Source organism: Bidens hawaiensis, unplaced genomic scaffold, assembly GCF_021521415.1.
Source record: "Bidens hawaiensis isolate Kalapana, Puna unplaced genomic scaffold, B.hawaiensis_p1.1 tig00001685_1, whole genome shotgun sequence".
Lineage (NCBI taxonomy): Eukaryota > Viridiplantae > Streptophyta > Magnoliopsida > Asterales > Asteraceae > Bidens > Bidens hawaiensis.
This window is the reverse complement of record NW_027491095.1, coordinates 3,269,272-3,292,656: the sequence shown is the minus strand read 5'-3', so window position 1 is coordinate 3,292,656 and position 23,385 is coordinate 3,269,272. Positions and strand designations below refer to the sequence as shown.

At 33.9% G+C, this 23,385-nt stretch overlaps 1 protein-coding gene, 3 non-coding genes and 1 pseudogene across 4 annotated transcripts; 1 reads left to right on the top strand and 4 right to left on the bottom strand.

Annotated features, from left to right (window-relative positions):
• The first annotated feature begins 2,129 nt into the window (after positions 1-2,129).
• LOC143593730 (U6 spliceosomal RNA) lies at positions 2,130-2,232 on the top strand. The gene has a single exon (XR_013146173.1). It is a non-coding gene; the product is annotated as a U6 spliceosomal RNA (small nuclear RNA).
• A 612-nt stretch (positions 2,233-2,844) lies between these two features.
• Positions 2,845-2,948, bottom strand: LOC143593651 (U6 spliceosomal RNA). The gene has a single exon (XR_013146150.1). It is a non-coding gene; the product is annotated as a U6 spliceosomal RNA (small nuclear RNA).
• A 4,851-nt stretch (positions 2,949-7,799) lies between these two features.
• LOC143592457 (uncharacterized) lies at positions 7,800-8,333 on the bottom strand. Its single transcript, XM_077072372.1, has one exon. The coding sequence runs from the start codon at positions 8,331-8,333 to the stop codon at positions 7,800-7,802; it is 534 nt and encodes a 177-aa protein (XP_076928487.1).
• A 481-nt stretch (positions 8,334-8,814) lies between these two features.
• Positions 8,815-8,917, bottom strand: LOC143593750 (U6 spliceosomal RNA). The gene has a single exon (XR_013146187.1). It is a non-coding gene; the product is annotated as a U6 spliceosomal RNA (small nuclear RNA).
• Positions 8,918-11,428: 2,511 nt separating this feature from the next.
• On the bottom strand, positions 11,429-11,524 carry LOC143593663 (U6 spliceosomal RNA; annotated as a pseudogene).
• Between the last annotated feature and the right edge of the window lie 11,861 nt (positions 11,525-23,385).

The following is a 23,385-nucleotide window of genomic DNA, read 5'->3' as shown; positions in this document are numbered from 1 at the left end:
GAGAACGTGAAAGACGGTGGAAACATTTTTGTGTTTTTACTTTTTTCGTTTTCTTATTATATTTTGAGTTATGATTTATTTATTTTTTTAGGGATTTTATCGTATGACTATAAATCCTTCTCATCCCGTTGTAGAATAACTTGACCCTATATTACATTATTAATACTTATATTTGTGATTTTTCGTACTTATTAAAACGTGTTTGCATTTGTGATATCTTTTGCCTTAAATTAACACACTTATTATAAGTATTATTAACATATCATTGACTATATTTTGGACTATAATCGACCCATGATTTTTCACTGTGTTTTTTTTATTTTAAATTAGTTATTACATTATGCTTATTTATATATATTTTTCGCGCATACTTAAATGCTTTAGCGTATGTGATATCTTTAACATTAAATCGGTGCACTTAGTGATATCTTTAACATTAAATCGGCGCACTTATTCCCGAGTTAATTTATTGATGGAAAAGAAATGAAATGAGGGGAAAGGAAAAAATTATTGTGTTCCAAAGGTTTTTGTAAAAAAAGGAAAAGAAAGGAGATGAGAGAAAATTATGTTCCCGAGTTTCAGTAAGTGAAAGAAAAGAAAACATATGGAAGGAAAATAAGGAGAAATAAAGAGTAAATTGTTATGAATTGTTTTCTTTTCAATTTGAAAAGAAATGGAAAGAAAGAAAGGAAAGGTAAAAGAGAAAAGAAAATAAAAGAATTTTTTTCCTATCTTTTTTTTTCTCTTATTTATTGAACTCGGGATCAGAGCGTTAGTGATATCTTTAACATTAAATCGGTGCGCTTAAGTGATATCTTTAACATTAAATTGACGCGTTTAGTGATATCTTTAACATGTGATATCTTTAACATTAAATTGACGCGTTTAGTGATATCTTTAACATGTGATATCTTTAACATTAAATTAACGCGTTTAGTGATATCTTTAACATTAAATTGACGCGCCAAGTGATATTTTAGTGACTATATATTGGACTCTAAATGCCACTGAGTTCTCAATTTCATTTGTTTCAAATCCAAGCCAAATGAAGTATTCTATCCTCTTAACTAATACTCTTTTTGGAACTTTGTTTCCTTGAGTATACTCCTTCATCTTCTTTCTATATAATGAACCTCATTATTTCAAACTGCCCTATCAAGCCAACAATTATAAGACCCAACCACCAAAGCTTACCCAAAAACCTATTCATCCTAAAGCCATGGCTACATGTAGTTCACCTAAGGAACCAGATTCACCTACACCTCCGTCGGTGTTTTCTAGCTCCACAAGTCGTCGCCACAATAGTCATCCACAACTGATATTGCGGAACAAATGCTTTACATGGTTGCTTAAGTTCAGCAGCAAAGGTATTGTGCGGTATCCGAGCTGCTCAAGACTGAGGTTGTGCACATATCGCTCCCCCTCCCCTTAAACCACCACGCTTACCGAAACCGAAACCGGGTGTCGATTCATGAAGTCATTAAACTCGTCCTTCACCATAATAGACTTCCAGTTGTTCTTGAATATAAAACACAAGAACAAATAATGTTTTGTTAGTTATGGGTTGTTAATTATGTTAAGTTATTCAAATAAAGTGTTGTTTGAAATTGGTAATGGCATTTGTGTTTTTTTTTTAATTTTTATCAAGTTGTCCAAAAAGTAAGAGGCTGGTTTGCCTTGAGCAATAACTGTTCATTATTAGCTGAGGCTCGAGCTTGAAAACATAAGTCGGCCAGTTTGAAACGAGGCGTGCAAGGACCGTAGAAAACGATTATGTTTATTCTTTAGTCTTTTACATTATAGTTAAAGTTTCAACAAGAATTGAAGAATAAAACTACTTAATTAGAATACAAGTATACACAAAGAGAATAGAGCGGCCGCTAAAGGCAATAAGTTTTGTATCAATTCAATAAAACTATAATTATATCAATCATTTTTTAAATGGAAAATAAGAAGAAGAGAAAGTAACACAGTGAATTAGTTGGTGTAAAGAGATACTTTGAAATAAATCTGTTTCTTTGATTAAAATGAAGCTCATATGATAAGATCATGCTCATTCGGTTTGTCCCACATCGGCCAAGAGATTAAATAAGGGCTACTTGAAGTAGCTGAGGTGGCAGTCAATGATCGTCCCTTCGGGGACATCCGATAAAATTGGAACGATACAGAGAAGATTAGCATGGCCCCTGCGCAAGGATGACACGCACAAATCGAGAAATGGTCCAAATTTTTTTCCTTTTCGTTTCTTTCGCTAAAACTTTAAATTCATAACAAGGTTATCCTTATGAATCTGGTCCGTTATTACTTATTAGCTGCATGCATCTCAATATATGATCCTTTTTCTTGACATGATGTTGGTGATCGAGTAAGAAGAAGCAACGCGCAACGCTACCTGTCCAGTTTGTAATTCTCTTCCAAACACCTTTAGCATATGGGCAGCGGATGAAAAGGTGATCCCCGTCTTCTTTTTCTAAACCGCAGAAAGAACAGAGAGTGGGAGAAATATGCAGACTTCTATGGCAGGCGACGGGAGGCCTTAAATGTTACACCAAACCTTTGTAATCAAGTTTTTATGTATCCCATAACTCATATGAAGCACACTGCACACGCTTTTAACAAACAAATAGTTAATAAACATTCAAATAATGATGACAACAATAGCTTAGAAACATCAATGTTGTTACTTTTTTAGTCACCAAAGTTGTCGATTCACAAGATTATTGTGGTCAATATACTAACCAGTTTCATTAAGATAATATCAAAGTATAAAATTTGCAGAAAAAATAAACTAAGAAAAATGAAAATCTTATTCGTAAAAGACCGAACGAAGGGAACAAAAAAGTAAAAAATTTGGACCATTTCTGGATTTGTGCGTGTCATCCTTGCGTAGGGGCCATGCTAATCTTCTCTGTATCGTTCCACGTGCTCGTTTTTTATATTTTTAAAAAAAGATGATACCCGAATTTATTAGTAACTAAAATAAATTCTGGTATCAGAGCACGTGGATTAGTTACATTATGGTATCAGAGCACGTGGGATTAGTTACAACAATCCACATGCTGATACCAAAATGCGGAAATCTTTTATGCCGTTAAGCAATTTATAACTGTCTTTTATGCCGTTAAGCAATTTATAGCTGTCTTTTATGCCGTTAAGCAATTTATAATTGTCTGCAAACCATTTTTTAAAAATTGGTTTTATATTCAACTTGTGTATGAAAGATATGTAGCAAACACATGTAGAAATGTCTCGTTTATGCAGATTATTATTTTTAAAAGACATGGATAAGTCTTCAATTGTATGAAAGTTGTTTAACAACTCTTCGTTTATTAATTTTGTCTTTGTGAAAGACATGGACAAGTCTTCAATTGTGTGAAAGTTGTTCAACAACTCTTTGTTTATTAATGTTTTGTAAGACATGTGTCTTTAAATTTAAAAGTTGTCCAACCATTTTATATAAGACATGTGTATATGTCTCTTGATATATGAAAGACATGAAGTCTTTATTTATCTTCTTAGGTTTGCTAAGTTTCCAATTAGAAATCATTTAGTTTCGATAAGGATTAATCGAGTTTTGTTTTGAGAAATCAATTTTTTGTAAAAATACTTAAGGAGAGATTATAATAAATACTTTTGAAGTAAATTAACAGTCATAAAATAAACCATACCTCTTCTTCTTATCCAGCTAAGTGAACCTTTTAAGTTGAATTTTTCAAGTGACCAACCCAACCAATTTGTTCCCTGCGGCCTCCTGCCTCAACGGTACTCTTATGGCTCCAGGTTTTGCAAAATTCTTAAAGATGAACTTGATGGATAATAAGAACAGATATATTTATTTCACAACTGTTCTTCCCGATGGAAGAACTTCTTAGTACTTACATAATACTCTCCTTTAGCAAGGAGATTACTCACTAATACACATGATTGATATTACAAGTAGTGAGGAAAGAAAGATGGGTAAGAATGCGATGCCTAAACTTAATAATCATTCTCCTTTATATAGGAGGAGAAGATTTATACAATGGACTAAAATGCCCTTTTAATTTCGTCATGCATGACGTTTTTAATCGACATACCCATGTGTTGGGTCTAGTTCCCTGGTGTCTTCATCCGAGTAATAGTTGTAAAGTTGAGAGCTATTATCTTCTTTTGTACTGTCTGAACAGTATTCACAATTATGATTTTCATAAGTGCGCTGAAGCTCCTGACATAGTCTTTCTTTTGTGACTGGCCTGCTTTTACTTTATTAAAGATGATTCTTTGTTCCATCTTTTCTAAAGCTTCTTTCTCGTGCTTTGGTAGTGGAAGACTACTAAAGCTAATAATTACACAGTGGTGACTGTAATAGTTTACTTTATTAAAGCTTCCAGCTTTTATTTTTTGCAAGTTTTCAAGTATTTTTAGAAAACTCTTGACTCTTATTTCAACCCAATTGCTCGGGTCTTCATATTTTTCTTCCATGACTTTGGATGGGTTTACGGTTCTTGTTTTAGCAAGACCAATTTCCAGATGATGGTAGCTTTGGAAAGTTTTTCCTTGATGCCAATCTGGGAGTGTAGAAGTACACTTAATGAAGATAGTAGCATCTTTTGCTGCTGCAATCTTTTTGCGAAAGTTTTTGATTGCTTTCTTCATTCCTTCGGTCATTAGATTAATTTCTTGTAAATTAGAGGAAGGGTAAATATACTTAACTAACCCAGCAGAGAATGCTAAGGAGATAAGTTCTGGGCTTGCGCCTGGACAAAAGACAATTAAACTTTTAGTAGCCTTATCTTCTGTGTAAATGTGCTCGGATTCAAAGTCATTTTGACTTAAAGAGCGCGCTTTAAACCATAATGATCTAAATTCATCAAGAGATACAATATCTTGGGATTCTTCTTCTTCTTGTTCTTCAGTAAATTTTAATTTTGAAGGAAATGGGGAAGCTTTTCTGAACGCAACAGTTTTTTCTTGTTTTCCTGGTTTTTAAGGTTCAGGGAAAATTGTTACCTTCAAAGGTATTTCTCTCTTTCCAAGATTTGCTGAATAGCGAGTGGCTTCTTGTTGGGCTTTTGCTAACGTCCCAAACTTTTTGAATGGATAGCTGGTTCCATCCACGTAACTTTTGACTGTTGACCAGTCTTCGTATATCCCCCTATGCTCGCCGTAAAAAATGACATAGAACCTGTTTTGGGATTTTCTGGTCTCCGGGTAATTTAAGAGTAACTTGGTCTTAGTGAGACCTCTTCAGTTTTTGGCAAACTGTCAGCCATCAACGGATTTGATTTGTCTTTACTAGAGCCGTTTGCTTCTGGACTAGATGAAGATCTTAGTTCTTCATTAACTTTTCTTTTGCTTTTTTTTTCCAAAGCAACAGGAGTAAACGGACTTGTTTTTTCAACCCTTTGCCGTTTGAAAGGGAATAGATTCAGATTGTCTCCTTTCGGATTCCTGCTCTGAATTAGCAGTTGTTTCTAGACTCTCGTCATAGAGTGCTATCTTTTCTTGAATGGATTTTAATTCTATAAGAAGAATTTTTTCTTTGAGGCGCAATGCCTTTAATTCATCCATGAGTTTTTTCTTTTTGTGGAAAAGAATTGTTTTGCCTATTTTGAGGGGTTTTTAGCTCCTTAAATAGGTGAAAAAAGGTGTGAATAGTTTTCACGATTATTGAAAGTCTCGTGTCAGGCAGTCGGCCAACACGTTCTTGGTTCCCTCGAGATGCTCAATGTCGAAAGAATATCTAGAAACCCACATTTGCCATCTGACTAGACGGATTTGTTTATTATCTTCAAAATTTTTTTTTGTTTTTTTTAAATAAGTAAAGTTTTTATTATCTGGGGTTTTTGTCTTCTTCCCCTTCTTTAAAAGTTTTATTTTTATTCATCTCAGACTGTTAGAGCCATTGCTACTGTCTGACGATGAATCATACATTATTTCAATTGAATATACCTGCATATAGTCATCAAAAATATTTGCTGAATGATAGTATCCTTCAATTTCTGCTTCAGAAATGAGTTTTACCTTTTCGATAAACCTTTGCCTATTAGGACATTCGTTGACATAATGCCCCTCTTCCGAGCATATCCAGCAACGGCATTTCTTTTTTCCTTGGGGACAAACCTTAGGTTTTTCTTTTGAAAAGTATTTTCCAGAAATGAATTTTCTTTTCTTGGGTTTCCAAAACCTTCTTTTAGTTTTGTATTTTCTTTTATATTTTTTTTTTTGAAATATTTGTTTTTCTCCTCATCACAACCAAAAGATAGTTGAGGTGTATCAGTAATTTTATGGCAACAATTTTTATTAAATCTTTTTAACTGTTTTTGCTTGTTGGAAAAGTCGCAGTAAACAGCAATTTCTTCATTAACAATTCTTGTAGCAAAACCTAGAGAGTGTTTTGTTAAGTCGTTCTTTTCTTTATTCCATCGTTCTTTGGCTTTTTCGCCAACAATAGGAATTTTCATTAGGTAAACTTCTATCCAAGAATGATATTCACCTAAGCTTAGCTTATATAAGTTTTGTTCAAAAAGACAAGTAAAGTCGTCTAAAAGACATATATCACAAAGTTGTGATTGGGTTAATATTTGTCTTGCCTTTTCAAGCAATTTTTGGTTCTCATGATCTTTATTTGTAAGGAAATCAAGACCTAAGAACATCATATACATGGCATTAATAATTTGATCAAAGAGATCATCTCCATGTAAATTTTCATTCAAAGTTGTTCATTTAATAAAATCTTGGACTATTCCTGCGGACTTATGTTCTATTAGTAACAATAAGGCCTTGGCATTGGAAAATTCTTCTGGATTAGACTGGATAATCAGACTATTTTCAGTGTTCCATTTGTCAATTGTTTCTTTTCTTTGATTAAAATAAAAAATACAATCAATTTTTATGGTACCAATTTCAGTTGAACTACCATTATTCTTATCGGAATTTGGTATCCCCTTATGATAGGGCATAGAAAATTCATATTTTGTGTTCTCTTTCCTGTAGGATGGCTTGTGGTTACTACTACTAGCAGCGCTGGTTTGATTCATCCTATGTTTTGGAACTTCTTCTTCTTCAGTTTCTGGTTCTTTTAAAGCAAAGATTTTTCTTTATTTTCTGGAAAATATTTTTCTTTTAATTCTTTATTTTTAGAAAATTTCTTTTCGCACTCTTGGTCGCTTAAGGTCATGAGTTGAACAAGTTCCTGTATTTGTTCGGCTGAATAATTTTCCAGCTGTTTATTTTTTGAAGCTCATTTATTTTTTGAAAGATATTTTGAATAGGATTTCTCATCTGACCTTTATTAGTCTTTTGAGATAGATCCGAAAGGCCATTCCAAAGCATTTGGACTTTTAAAACTTCCTAATGAAGGATTTCCAACATTAAAGTTGGGAAAAGAGTATTTTTGAAATCTCTATTTCTCTTCAGAAGTATTTTCTTTATGTTTTTCGGGCTTTGGCGTTTCTTCTTTAAGTTTATCAATTTTGTCTGAGACATCTTTGATAATTTTTGCCGCTATGGCTTCTAAACCTTCATTGGTAGTTAATTCTTCTACCTTTTTGATTAATTCTTTAATCGATTCTTCGATTTTTATTAGACTCATGCTATAGAAATTATTGCTTTTCTAGCCTTGAGATTGTCAATTCTCTTTCTAATAGCAAAAACTTCATCTTTTAAAGCTTTTATTTTTAGAGTTTTAGTTTTATGATTTGTCTTAATATCTATTCTAACTTGCTCTATTCTTATGAGAAAAATTTGTATTGAAGCTTCTTCTTGAATAATTTCTTCATTCAGAAGCTCTACATTTTTAAGGATTGGCTGTGATGAAGTCATTTCTCAGCTATTTCCTTAAGAATTTCACCATATTTGTCAACTTTTTCAGACATAGATCTTATTAATTGTGATTCAGTAAAACTGGATTCTCCTATTCTCAAAGGGTTTCCAGTAAAACTGTGTCTAGGTCGGGACACTAGAGGTTGTTTATTGCGAGCAATATTAATTGCCCAATCTTCTTGTAACTGTGAAGGTTCAGAAAATTTACTTCCTTCGACAGTTCCAATTTCTGAGAATATATCTTCGATTGTTATATTCTCTTTCTCTTTATACTCAATTGAATGAGTACTATTTGTTAAAGCATACGAGATTAAATAATTAATCGCAAATACTTTATTACCCGGTTCCATAAGGTCGGTTCTTTCACATTGATGTATGAAACTTAATGTTTTATCAAAATCTTTTGAATCTCGATGTAAGGCAAATTTAGGATATATAGTAAACATAAATTTTCCATATGCTAAATTTCCTTGTACTGCTCCTAAAAGAGCATCTTGTCTGTTAACAATTCTATTGTCAACAAGAGCCATTTTTATAGGAAAATTAATTCCATCTCTAAATTGTGCTTTTAGAAGAATTTTTACTGCTCCTATATGCACCATGTTCATGGTTCTTCTTAACTCATGTTTCATAGTCAAAAGTCTTTTTGCTATTTCTCCTTTGTTTAAAAGAGGTAGATATACTTCTCTTGAAGTATCTTTTATATCTATTTAAAGTTCTTCAGTATTGAAGCAGTAGAAAATCTTATTTTTTCTAGAGAAAGCTCTTGAGACTAAACTCTGTAAGTGATTAGGTTAATTAAAAATCGTTTTTGTGTCAAACTTGAATTTAAGCCTGTTAATTTTTTCTAGTTGATTAAACCGTTTTCATTTTCTCTAAAGTTTATTACTTCGGTTATTTCTTGATTGTTTGATGTTTCACAATCAGTTTCTTTATGATCTATTTTAAGAGACATTTGATTACTGGTAATTTTTTGATTACTAATCCCAGATTACTAATCCCACTTTTTTAAAAACGAGCACGTGGCTCTCGATTTGTGCGTGTCATCCTTGCGCAGGAGGCATGCTAATCTTCTCTGTATCGTTCCAATTTTATCGGATGTCCCCGAAGGGACAACAACATGCACCAGTCTCAGCTATTTAACGCATGTATTATTTCTTCTTCTGGTCGATGTGGGACGAACTGAAACTCTTTATATGAACTTAATTCACTATTTCTATCAGATTTTCAAGTACGATTTGGTCTTCAGGTAGAAACTATAACATATCAATTAGTTTTTAGACAATGAATTCTAATGGTAAAAATAAAACAACGGGTTCTAGAACCAAACAAATCGCACCATAAGGCCATATGCAACAAAATGTCCTGCACCCCACACATGTCACGCTAGGAGTTAGGGCGGCGGTATTCCCACACCAACAACCGCACCCCTTCACATTATTAGAATTATCAGTTCCTGAAAATTATGGATTTTATTATTCATTTTTGACATTAAACAAAACAAAGAGGGTTTTTCAACTCTTCTAATAGGTTTAATTCCAAATCCATATCGTGGTTAGATCGGTGTAAGTTCAGTTTTGTCATTTGTGTAATTTGTTGTTAGTCCTGTTATTGTTTGGCCTATTTGTACGTTTTTTTATATAAAATATACTTTTCAAAAATAAATAAATAAAAAGGTGTTCAATTGATGGTCCTTTATGCCTTTGAGAAAAGTAGCTAGTAATGGCATATAATTATCATTTGCAACCACAATGGATACACCAGTACATTTCAAACACATGTAGAAGCCAATGCATTCTACTCTTAATAAATTTTCATCTGTACCACAATGTTTTGAACACTAATTAAAAAGGCTTGTTATGACCTAATGTAACTTTTTATAACTAAAACTAACTCAACAACCCAATATATGGATTGTTTTATTTTATAATTAAACTAGCAATGGACTCCCTGCCAGTTGATCCATTGGAAAAGCTAGGCTAAAATACATTCAATAGCCGTTCTTTTTTCTTTGAACATTATTACCTCATTTTCACTTTTATTATGTTTAATAATAGGTTTGAGCTTGGAATGGAGCTCATTTAAAATAGGCTTTACTCACACTTTTAACAAGCTGATCTCGAGTAGCTCACAAACAGCTTCGCTTGTTTACCCTTGTCATTTTTGTGATGGAGTATCATCGATGGCTTAGACATGGCCATATGAAAGCCTGTTGTATTATAGTCACCTTTTGCAAAGTGAAACGGACAGCTTTGCAAATTGATCTCTACTATGTACAGAGAAAAACAGTCAACAGCCGTCGATTGAAAACCAAGAAACACCATCTATCTAAACACTAATGTATCTATTTGTTTATGACATAAATTTATAACCGTAAACAAAAATAGCTTATATACGTAACAGGTTAGAAAATATTGACGGTTCTCATGAAAGTAAGTGCATTATCAGGAAATTAAATTGGCAAGCATGGCCACTTGACGGTAGTGTATTAAATTGGTACCAATCTTTTTCACAACTTGAGAAAATTGACATTAACACTCTTACCTACTCACGTTCATGCGCCTTATATATTGTGTCACACCCCTTTGCTCATACCACAACACTTTCAAATATGAAGATATCCGGCAACTTATGTTGTGTAGTTGTAATTTATGCATTCACGATTGTACTCATGAGCCGAGTCCCCGGCTCGGTGGCAGCTAACTGCAACTACATGGAGCTTTCGGTGTGTGCTACAGCGGTCACATCCCCTAAACCACCATCGAGTGACTGTTGTGCTAAGGTGAAGGAACAAAAGGCTTGTTTCTGTGGATACCTTCAAAATCCAACCCTTCGACAATATGTCACTCGTCAGGATGCTCAACGAGTTGCTAGAGAGTGTGATGTCACTCTCCCTAACTGTTAGAACATATAGTTACAAAGATCGACTACTTAATTGCATGTGATCATATTATGTGAGCTGATGATAATATAATAAGCAATGAGAAATCGAATAAAGTGGCTTATTTTGCTTCATTGCCATATGTATTGAAACTATTACGAATTAGTGAATACATGTCTTTATTGATGAACGTGCATTTACCGATGAAACTAATAACTTATAAACTTTTGGTGATTTTTATTTGAATCCAAACTGGATTTAGCATTAGACCCATAGTTAAGATATTATATATATATTTAAAAGACAAATCCTCATTGTGAGAGAATTAAACTGTAGCTAATTGTACAAGTTTTTATGCTATGGGTACAACTATAATAGCCATCCACGTGTGAGTGTAATATAGGTTTGCCTCCACCGCCTTTAAAATTGTTTATTTATTTTTGAGTGATGTTGACTTCTGTACTTCACCCAGTGGCCACTCTCTCCTTTCTTCCGGTTGTTTTCACCATATCTTCTTCCTTTTAGGATCTTCTTGGAAGGTAATTTCATATTATTTCATTATGCTTATTTTCTTCTTTGTTCACAACAATCTATGTGTTGTTCTCTTGTTTAACTTTTAAAGCGTCAAGAGATCATGCTAATCATGTATTCTTATGTTTATTTGTGCTGAGTAACACTAGTTTGATAATTGTTTAAAAGTTTAGTAAAAACATCCACATAGATACTTTCTTAGATCTTCATTTCAAACACTGTTTCTATAAAATGAAAAGACATCCTTGTGCAGGAGCCATGCTAAATTTCTCTGTATCATCCCAATTTTATCGGATGTCCCCGAAGGACTAACAATCATCCCCAAACAACGTTATATAACCCAGGAGGAAGTTTGTATTTCGGTCGATGTGGGAGGATACCAAACACCTATGACATTTTTATAATAACTTAAGTCAATATAAACTTACTTTTAAAATAATGTCAATTGCCAAACGACCCTTGAATACTTTATTTTTGTTCCATGCAAAAGTAACCACCATATTTTATTTACGTTCAATATTCCGAGTAAACCGGTTAATGTTATCTTTTAAAACTTTCAACGTCCTGTAATATTTTCATAATAATCGGAAGATGGCCCTAAACCCGCATCTTTACGGTAACGGCATGCCGGTCGCATTAGATGTTCGTTTTAATCAGAGATGGAATCGACTTCGAGATTAACAACATCTACGGGTCAGTCACTTACAATTCATTGTCAATTTATTTGAATTCAAGGTTATGTTGTTAAACCAAATTCTCAAAAAAAAAAAAACAATGTATCAATAATAAATTAACCCATCAATCATCCAAATCAAGTGTTGTTTCTTCCATATGAACAATTTACACACGGGACTAGCAATTAATAAGGATTAAACGGATTGGAATTTTATACGTAATTTTTCAAAACTACATATATAAACAAAATTTTTATGCGCAATTTTTCAAACTTATTAATCGGATTAATAAGTATAGCATTTAAATACTTACCGATATGTGGTCGATTAGGTGAAACCAAACCCGACTAGCGAGTTCTACATTTAATTTCAACCAGACTCAATGCTAAATTTCATAATAATAATTTTTCAGGGCTAATGGAGGAACTGTGAAAGCAAAGGGTAGAATCTTTTTATCAAATGTTCGCATAGTTTTGGTTTCCGATAAGCCTACACAGATTTTTACTGCTTTTGACATGCCTCTGGTATGAACAATCTTTCAACCTATTACTTGAAAATTATACAATTAATAACATGTTTAATGTAGTAACATGATCCTGCTTTTAGTCCCTTTTTTAATAAAAGTATATAATTTTAAAATAAAATATACTTATTTATTACTCCGGTTTAGTCAACGGCTGGTGTTCGGTTTATAAACCGGTTTCGAATCAAGATAGGCCGGCCTGGTAAAGTCGGTTTGACTCAAACCGGTCAGAGAAAGACGGATCCAAATTAAGTTACTGCTAATCCACCATTGCTACCGGCAAATACACCTAAACTCCGGTTGATGACATGATGAACTGCGCGTAAGTATCATTTTTGACTCGTTTACTTATGAAGGGGCCGGGCTTTGTTTCATCTCTAACGGGCTCATTATTTAACTTGATATTTATATTTGAGCAGATATGTCGATCCGAGTGATCCAACAAAGATCTATCTGCAGCAACCCGCTTCAGAACCACATCGACGCGACAATTACCATTCTTAAGACAAATAATCAGTAGACAAAGATACATATAAAATTTTGTAAACCGGTTGTATGCATTGTGATTTAACTTGTAATGCAGGTGATCAATACCGTTCATTCATTCATAATCTTCATTTATCATTTATATCTATTTGCTTATTAATTATATATCATATTAGTCTCTTTCTTTTGAATTGTCATTCCAACGAAAGTGAAAATTAGGAGTGTAATTGGTCATATTGATGGTATAAATTCTATATTTACAAAGTTGTAGTGCAATTTATAGTATCTTTAAATTTAAGTTTGAATTGCCTTTAGGTTATTGTTGCTTTTTATAATCTATGAGATTTTATAACTTAAAAGCATTTCAAACCGAGCCATGAACACCCTACTTGAAACCATCTTAGATTGACATGTTTCAGGCTAGCAAGTCTAACTAGTCTAACCCGAATACAACCTACATATTTATTCATATCAAATACATCAAATCTAAACTGCACATAAATAAAATCACGTGTCGTTCAAATATAAATAAATAAACTCGTGTAATTTGAACGTGATTTGTTTAACCAATATATTTAAACGAGTAAAACGGGAAGTCGGATTGTACTCTAAACGTGTTGGGGGGTTTAATAAATGGGTTAAACAAGTGACACATTTAATTAAACAAGTTCATAAACCGACTTGTGTAAGTAAAGGTTTAAACATGTCACGTCAAAAATAACACGACAAATTAAACGATTTAAACAGGTCAACCGAACATTCTCATAAGAACTATAATCTAATTATTCTCATAAGATGCTCATTCCGTATTTATTATTTAGAGCCTCAGAAATTTCAACACCTATTAAAAACTTAATAACACAACTCATTACCGTTATTGTCAGTTGAACATAACTAACTTGATACAATCAGTTACAACACTTTAACACACGTGTCTTCACCCAATATGTCCTCCAAATCACCATCAGACCCACCACCGCCACCATCCACCACCACCGCCGGAGCTACCGTCAGTGGACCCAGCGGCCCCTCCGCCGCCAATGCTCTCACCTCTTCCACCACAGTAAGTATTTCTCATCCTCTAATCCGCCATTAATGCAGTTTTTAAGCTCTTCTTTTACTAATTTCTTGCAGGTTCCACCACTAGTAGTCACCGTGTCTTACGAATGCGATGACATCTGGGATTGGGAAGCCGACGACACGAATAAAGAACCGAGTTTCGAACTTTACACCGACCAGTTCCCGATCGACTCCATTGATCTCACAGACTTCGATTTTGATACAGAACCTAATCCTTTAACGGTAACAACTTCATATCACTCTCAACTTCTTTAACTCTTCAAACTAATAATAATAATAATAATAATAATAATAATAATAATAATAATAATAATAATAAAACATTTCATTGAAATATAATAAGGCAAAACGGGCATAACATTTCCATGCATGACCTATTAAACTCGACTAAGTAACTTAGAGCATCCAACCAACGGGTGTCATTAATAATTAGATTAACAACTTAAAATCACTCTCTATTATAGCAAAACTAAGTCTTTAAATAATTACGTTCATACATCTTTGGGTCATAACATTACCATGCATCCGACGGGTCACTAATATTCAAATTAACAATTCAGGAAATCGTTCAAGAACCCGGAAATGCGGGTAAAGGAAAGCAACCAGTTCAAAACAACAATGGTGATGATGATGATGGATATAGCAGGGAACGAATCGAGGCGGGTCCAGTAGATTTTGAAGCGAATCCAACAAGATATTATAAGTGCAAGAATGAAAACTGTTTGGCGAAGAAGATGAGGGAAACATCTTCAAATGGCCAGTATACTCGGATCTTGTATACGGAAAAACATGATCATCCGAAACTTCAGTCTACTAACGGAGCATCTTCTTCGTCAAATCCTGGTCTTGATGATGACCTTGATCCTCAAGTTAAAAGATTGTGAGTCAACTCCTCTTGTACTAATTATATTCATCTATTCAAGATTCAAATATAAGTTTTGGGTCGGGTAGAATTGGTTGACCCGAACACGAAATTAAACATGCTAATCGGGTTGGTGAGTTATTCAAAAAGGTAAATGGGTCATAAATGGGTTAATGGGTCAACTTGTTTAATTATTCGTGTTGGTGGTTCGACTTTTTGAAGGTTAAATTGTTGTTAGATATAACACCACCCAAAAAGGTGATTGTTTTCGTATGTAAAAACTAAACTTACTGTTCGGTTTTGGTTATGTATGTAATAAAAATCGAAACGAACCAAATTTATATATTCACCTTTTAATTTATAGTAATTTATAAGAATTAAATAAAATATGTAACTCAATTTTTTTAAGGTCAAATGTATTATAATCAACTAATTATTAATTAACAACGTTATTTAGGTCTAGCTTCATTATTTTTGAAAAAAAAAATTCGGCCAAAATTTTTTAATCACAAATGGCAAAACCAAACCAAACCAAACCCAAAACAAATAAACCGAAAAACCTAAACCAAACGGTTTTTGGTTCGTTTTGCACAAAACCGATCCAATCCCTTTGACAAATATATTTAAAAAGAAATATTTAAATCATTGGTTTCAATAGTTTCATGGTGTGCTTAAAATTTGAAATGATAACGAGTTTTAATACAGAGTACTGAACTGTTAAACTGTCTAAACCGAATCGTGAACATAATCATTTAGACGGTTTGGTCGGTTTTAACCGTTTGTAAACTCTATTGACAAAAAAAATCTCCGGTCTCATGTATAATAATTATTATTATTATTTTGTTAAACAGGAAGACGCAGGGTGATAGAAAAGAAGATAACATGCTTAAGTTTCAAGTAGAAAGTGATATTGATATACTTGACGATGGATACAAATGGTACCTGATACGTAAAAGAGTCAACAAAGATAATCCTAATCTAAAGTATCAAAATTCTTTTTTTTTTTTTAAGTATAAATATAAAGTACATAAACAAATGTTTATTAAATTACTAAAACATATGTTAACATATATATGTAGGAGTTACTATTGTTGCAAGACCAAAGGTTGTCCGGTGAAAAAGCATGTGGTGCGAGCACCCGATGATATAAAGTCAGTGATAACAACCTATGTATGGAAACACAACCATCCTCTGCCTGATCCTCGTCCTCAGGCACCGCAACCCGCCGACGTGACCACCAACCCGGTTAGTCCGGTTCATGTGAGCACCATGCCATATATGCCACCGATATATCTCCCTCAATATCATTCAAACAATTTGATCCATGGCCCAAATTTACCAATGTATCCACAGTTTAGACCACCCGGATTGTTACCGGGCCAAGCAGGTTCTACACATCAGATGGGCCAAGGAGGTTTCATAAATTGGCAAGGCCCAGGTGGTTCCATGCATGGGTCGGGTCCAGGGGGTTACACATATTGGATGTATCCTTGGGGTTACATGCATGGGCCAAGCCAAGGAGTTTTTCAACATGGGCCGGTCCAAGGAGGTTTTCAACATGGGCCGAGTCAAGGAGATTTGCAACATGGGCCGTGTCAAGGAGGTTCGCAACACGGGCCTGGCCAAGGGGGTGGTTACATACATGCGCCGGCCCAAGGGGGTTACATACATGCGCCGGCCCAAAGAGGTTACATACATGCGCCGGCCCAAGAGGGTTACATACATGCGCCGGCCCAAGGGGGTTTCATACATGAGCCGGGTCGAGGAGTATCCATACATGGGCCAAGCCAAGGAGCTTTCATTCGTGGGCCAGACCCGGGAGGTTTACATTGGCCGGGCCCAGGGAGTTTTACACATGGGCCAAGCCGAGGGGGTCCCACACTTGGGCCAAGCCGAGGGGGTCCAACACTTGGGCCGGGCCGAGGGGGTCCCACACATGGGCCGGGCCGAGGGGGTCCCACACATGGGCCGAGCCGAGGGGGTTCCACACATGGAGCTGGCCGAGGAGATTTTGCACATGGGACCGGCCGAGGAGGCTTTATACATGGACCCGGCCAAGGAGGTTCTACACATGGGTCGGGCCAAGGAGGTTCTGGAATACAAGGTCCGGACATGAATCAACAACAAATGTTCCCTGAAGATAAAGATGGAACCCAAAAATGATAACGTTTTGTTATCCTTGCTGTATTGATTTTACTTTTTGTAAAGTCTTGATTTTGTACACATTCGTTATATGCAGCATGCTATAGAAAATATGATGGTATGAGTTGTTTGAAACAGGATTCTCTTAATGCTTTTTACCAAAAAAATTTCAATTCTTTTGAAATAAAATAGTTCTGTTATTTAATAAAGTCATGTGTTAGCATACTGGATTATTAACTTGTCATTGATATTTTTATTAAAAAAAAAGATAGTATTATCTAAATGATATAATTAGCATATAAGAGTTATAAGAGAAGTATACTATATAAAGTAACTTAAATTAAATTCATTGTTACTAACACGCAATTACAATTGAATCAAAACATAATTTCATTCCTTTGGGTGAATTTTTTTTGGATTAGTTCAACATCGAGTGTAAGTTGTACTAGTGGCAGATAGTATTGCTGATGTAACTTAGTGTACCGCTAGCTTGGCTAGTATGGAGTTAAGTGATTATTTACTGCCGTAAACATTTTTTGAGTTGGATGTTTTGAAAATTAGCTAATCTATAATTCTTTGCAAGTGCTGTAGAGATTAAACATCTCATTTAGTATGTAATGTTTCATCTTCTACTCGTGAATTTTAACTGATTTATGTTACAAAACTAGTAAAACATCTCTTCTTGGATCGAAACACTACTAGAAAAGAGAAATGTTTCCTACAAAAAATTCCAACGCATTTCTACAAGCACTATTTCCTACACTTTTCCAACGAAATTCCTACCAAAAAAGAGAACCCAAAATTTGCTACAAAATTGTGACAAGATAGCAACAAACAAATTAAATATAAATAATTTTCGTAAAAAATGCTTAGCAAATATTCCAACACAATTCCAACAAAAAAATGGTTACATATTTTTACGTATCATTTTCGTAAAAAATGCGTAGCAAACAAACAAATTAAATATAAATAATATATTTCGTTGGAAATGCGTAAAAAATATTCCAACGTAATTATTAAAAACAGCTAATTACAAACTTTTGTTTAATATATACATGCATTTTTATTATGATGATACTTTATTGGTGTTTATTTTTAAAAGTATACAAACTTATGTTTATGTAAAAAGTTATTGGTGATAATAATTATTATTCATATAATAAAGTTATTAAAATAATTAATACCGAAGAAATTAATAAATTAAGTACAAAAATAGTGAAATGTGTCGGAAGGAAATACATAACAATATAAAGAAAATAAAATTAGAAACATAAAAATATCGTTTGAAATATGTTATTAAAAAAATACACACACAACAAATTCATAGTATTTGATTACTAATAATTAAATTAACTATAAATAATAAGAGAAAGTTTATTTATTACATAACAATTACCTTTTTATAATTAAATTATCAATTATAAAAAAATAGTGAATGTCTTACATACACTTACATACCAAAAAATAACTCAATGCGTTGTGTCGGGTTTGTGAATATTTTTTGATTCAAGCATAGCATTTGAGGACTGAAAATGATAACATATAACTTACATACCAAAAAATAACTCAATGCAAATAAAATTACTCGCCATGTCCCTACTATGGCTGCAACATTGGTTGCCACGCCAAATAATGAAGCGTTATCATAGTCTAGGCTGAATATTCAGGCAACAAACCAAGAAAAACATAAATTACAGCCACTAACACAGGCGGCCAGAAATGGAAAAGGTGAAGTTGCACCATCACAACAGCTATACCACGCAGCCACAACGACCGCCACCTAGGATTTTCCAATATAATCGAGTGACAGTAGGCCATCCACCTCCCCCACCCATACCGAAGGTCTCCCACACCGCCACCACAGTTGCAAAACCCCATCACCCCACCAGGCCACCACCAACCATCGAACCCGCATTGTCATGCCACCTAAGGTCTCCAAATGGAACCCGACAACAATACGTAGACGGAAGGACCCTATATAATATTTTTTAAAATCCTTTTTACTCACAATCGCATTTTTCATTAATAAGCATGTTTTACCTTGTACATCATGTTGTTACAGGTGCACTTAATTATTATAATACTAGCTTTTATCCCTCCTATTACGGGGTTGTTACATTATTCGTTTCTAATATTTATATATATTTTTTTAATTTTAATTTTATTTATTGTAAGGAAGTTATTAATATACTTATTATTTGATGATGAAAGGGTTTCATAAAAATATGAGATACTATAACCCGGTTTAAAAGCTATATGGGTTTGGTGAGACCCATGACCCGTGTATTTTAAAAAAAAAATCGGATATTAATTTTAGGATTTTTATATCAAATATTTGGAGATTAATTTTTATTTTAATAAGATGTTATAACCCATTTAAGGGTTATTTGGGTTTGGTGAGACCCATACCCGTGAATTCAGGTCAAATACATGAGAAGACTACATTTACAAATAAAGCAATCTGATGGCTTGAGAGAATGTGAGGAGCAACCGTAGCACTTTTAACAGTTTCGTTTATATATGTATTTAAGATTGCCCTTATCTCCCTATTTGTATATCGCTTCAATGCATTGCACCAACCACCATCGTCATGTACCAATCGCCACTGCTAGAAGGCTCGTTTCTTTTCAAGCTCAGCTCGTTTATAGAACAGAGTTTAAGTTCAAGCTCATCTCATTTCAAGCTAGTTTCTAAAGCTCGAGCTTGGCTCGTGAATATATATATATAAAAATTGGGGTGGGGGGGGGGGCTCGACTCATTTATTATTTGCTAATATTCAATTTACAAACGCTATGATTTTTTATATACAATTTTAAGAATAACCTTAAGTGAGTCTAAACTCAACTTGAGCTCATGTAGTACCTTAAATAAGCCAATGCTTTGCTTGAGTTCGGTTGTGGAGTGTGAAGTTGATGCATAGAAATACAAAAGGATGTAGAATTGAAAAATGTACACAAGGCTTATTAAGGCTTGAAGAGCCTACATGAGCATCATATACTGCTCGAGCTTGGGATGAATAACTAAAAGAGCTTTATTTGTGGATTGGCTAAAAAGTGCTCAACTCGTTTTAGGCTTTTTATCGATCCAAGATCAAGTAACTCTCAGAGATGTGACTCGAGCTTGAACTCAATAATTAAAAGGGCTTTTATTTGTGGCTTGGCTCGAGCTAAAAAATGGTCAGCCCATTTCAAGCTTTTATTTGATCCAATCTCAAGTAGCTCGTAAGCGGCTCGGCTCTAGCTTGAAAAAGTTCTGTTTGTTTCAAGATTTTTAGTGATCGAAGCTTGAGTAGCTCGTGAGCGGCTCGACCTGATCTTTAAAAATGTCGGCTCGTTTCAAGCTTTTTATCGATCCGAGCTTAAATAGCTTGTGAGCGTCTCAACTCGTTTGCACCCCTAGCATTATTATACATCTAATTAAAATACATATTTATTGGTTAAACCGGGATCGGCTTGCTGTGGAGACTCTTTAGGAGTTCTAAGCCAGAGTCACTGGTTGGTACACCGTACTGGGTGACTCAATAGCAAAAAGCCACCACTAGCTGGCCAAACCCAGCTGTACGAAGCTCTTAAGCGCTCCAAGTTGTCATCTCCATTTCCAGAGACCCCCTGACCGAAGGGCCACTCGTGGTAAAACCCAGATGCCCACAGGATCGAACTAGAGATCACAAAGATACTGGTCTTCATTCATTAAACTACCAATGTCCTCCCCAAAGTGTTGTATGTGGGATTGAGCCTGCAACTCCATTGAATAATCCATATTTCCTAACACTATACCATATGGGAAATGACCACCCAATCATACCGTAGATTGTTATCGTTCTAATGTTCTAATAAAAATAATTAAATAACGACACTCATATTATTCCCCTTTAGGGATAAGATCGGTACCGGTTGCAAAAAATTCTCGAAACCGAAAAGCGCCAATTTTTAATACCGGTAACAAAATATTCGGCTTGGTACCGGTTTGGTCTGGTAGCGATACCAATACCAAATTTGTTCATCACTATACCCTTTACAAAAGCATATTTTATTTTATTTAAACACTTAAGAGTTGATCTATGCAGTTTGTTGGTAACTTCCTAACCACGATAGATGCAGCAGCACTAATCGGAAGCTCAACTCCTTGTTTGTTCACGTTCCCTTAAACCGTATTAAATCCCTAAATCAAAGATGGAACTGATCACAAAATCCCTTCCCTACCCTCTTTGCATTTTGTTGCTGGTGATTGAAATCACAACGAACCAACGCCGCTGCACCACTACTATCGGCTGCTGCTAGATTCAGGTAACAATTTTGACCTTCTAACTTGTTTTGCATATGCCTAATTTTTAGAATGCAATGTTTGACAATTGATTTGTTCCGGAGTATCAAAATCAAAGTCGAATTGGTTGAAAAGTATATCAATATGATATTAAAATAGATGAAATTTGGTAAATCCATGCCTTCCTAATCCATCAGCGCGCTTCATTTAAAACCATTCAATCGACATTCGATTAGGTGTTTGGGCTTACTTTGTGGTTGACCATTTGACTTGAAATTTCAGAAAACATGATCAAACTCAAATTATAAATGTACAAAACCTATTAGTAAACAAGGACGGGCCAACTAATTCTTAAATCTTGGTTATGCTATGTTATACTATATGAGTTAGAAAATGTGCCTAATAAATCTGGTAGTATTTCATATATTTTTAATCTCAGAAAATATCATTTAAAGCTGTTGAAGCTCAAACCACAAAATGAAATTAATGTAACAACCTATGTAATTCATGAAATTAATCCTATTGACTTGGAATCCACTTAAGAATCCGATGGTTTGTAGCTGCTATAATATAGGTTCACAAAGGTCTTTAAAACTCAGGGAATATGTAGTATAAACATGTTAAAATATTGTTGCAGCTACTAATAGAATTATAAGTTGAGAAACAATAAGATCTAATGTAACATAAACTAATTATTGAAAATTTTATCATTGCTATGTCCACTTTAATTATTTGCAACATAGGGGCTTGTCAATGTTATAATACTTACCTAAACATACTTGTCAATTTTATATATCATACATATACGTTTTACTGTATATAGTGCTGGAGCTCGAAAAAATGGCAAAAGAAGTCCAAGCATGGGAGACAAAACCAAGCAAGTGTCGCGCGTCCAGGTCTGTGCGATTTGACAAGCATCGTATCCACTTGGTAAATCAATCATATTTATTAATTCTACTAAAAAAATTGGGATGCAAAATTTTATTTTTTTGTACTTTGCTATATTACTCTTTTTATGTAGGAACAAAAACATGGCAGAAAAAGTAGCTGGGTGAAAATGTTCTTTGATACGAGTCAAAATAGTGAGTGCGACGGATTTGAGTTTTGTAGAGAACGATCAAAGCAAACATATATAAGTTATCTTTATCATTCACATATAATTATGTTTCAACTTTTAGTTTAGTAAGGATTTCATTGTTCTTCGAAGGTCACAAGTAGGGGTATTGCTATTATTATCGTTTATTATTATTATTATTATTATTTATTTTCTGGATGGAAGCTGTGTTAGAGATTGCTTACTGAATTAGGTTTTTATTGTTCATCGTGCTTTGACTTTGTAAGTCAAATGGAATTTGGGTTAGAACATCAGTTTTGCACTAGGATAGTTGGCTTGGTATTTAAAATCAAAATGTGTTTATTTTCGCTTAAACTTTTAGATTTGTATTGAGACTGCTAAATGCATATGGTGTTTTTTTCTTTTTTTTTTGTGTATAGGAACTATGCTTTAACTTTGTAGATCAACTGGTTACTTTGTAACTAATGGATTTCAAGTTCATGATAAGTATATATGCTATAATTAATCAAAATTAGGATAACACATACAATGAAATCATTGTTAGAACACCAGTATGAATAAAATGTGACTTATTTACCTGTATGTTTTTGTAAACAATGTGACTCCCCTGTATTGAATAAAATGTCATTTTTAATTTAACAAAATTTTTAGGTACAAGTAGTTCGAGCTCAAATGGAAGAAGAATTGGAAAAGGAACAGAAGGCTAGAGAAGAATTGGAGAAACGAATGAAACAAATGGAAGTTCGAGCTCAAATGGAAGAACAATTGGAAAATGAACAGAAGGCTAGAGAAGAATTGGAGAAACGAATGAAACAAATGGAAATAAATGAGCATCTGGAAAATGAAGAAAAGATGCAAAAATTTTAAGAGTTTGTATTGTGATTTTGCAGTAAGACCTCCTTAAGACTCGTGTTATATTGTAAAACTGTTAGTTTAAGTTTTCGTATTTATGGTTGGTTTGTAAAACATGTTTTGAGTTATCTTTACCCATTTTTATGCGTTATTTTAAGTTATCATATTTACGGTTTATATTTTGGATTTTTTTTGTTTTGAAATGCGCATAAT

Coding starts and splice junctions, on each gene's coding strand:
- LOC143592457 (XM_077072372.1), bottom strand. CDS start 8,333: ATGGCTCTTGTTGACAATAGAATTGTTAACAGACAAGATGCTCTTTTA.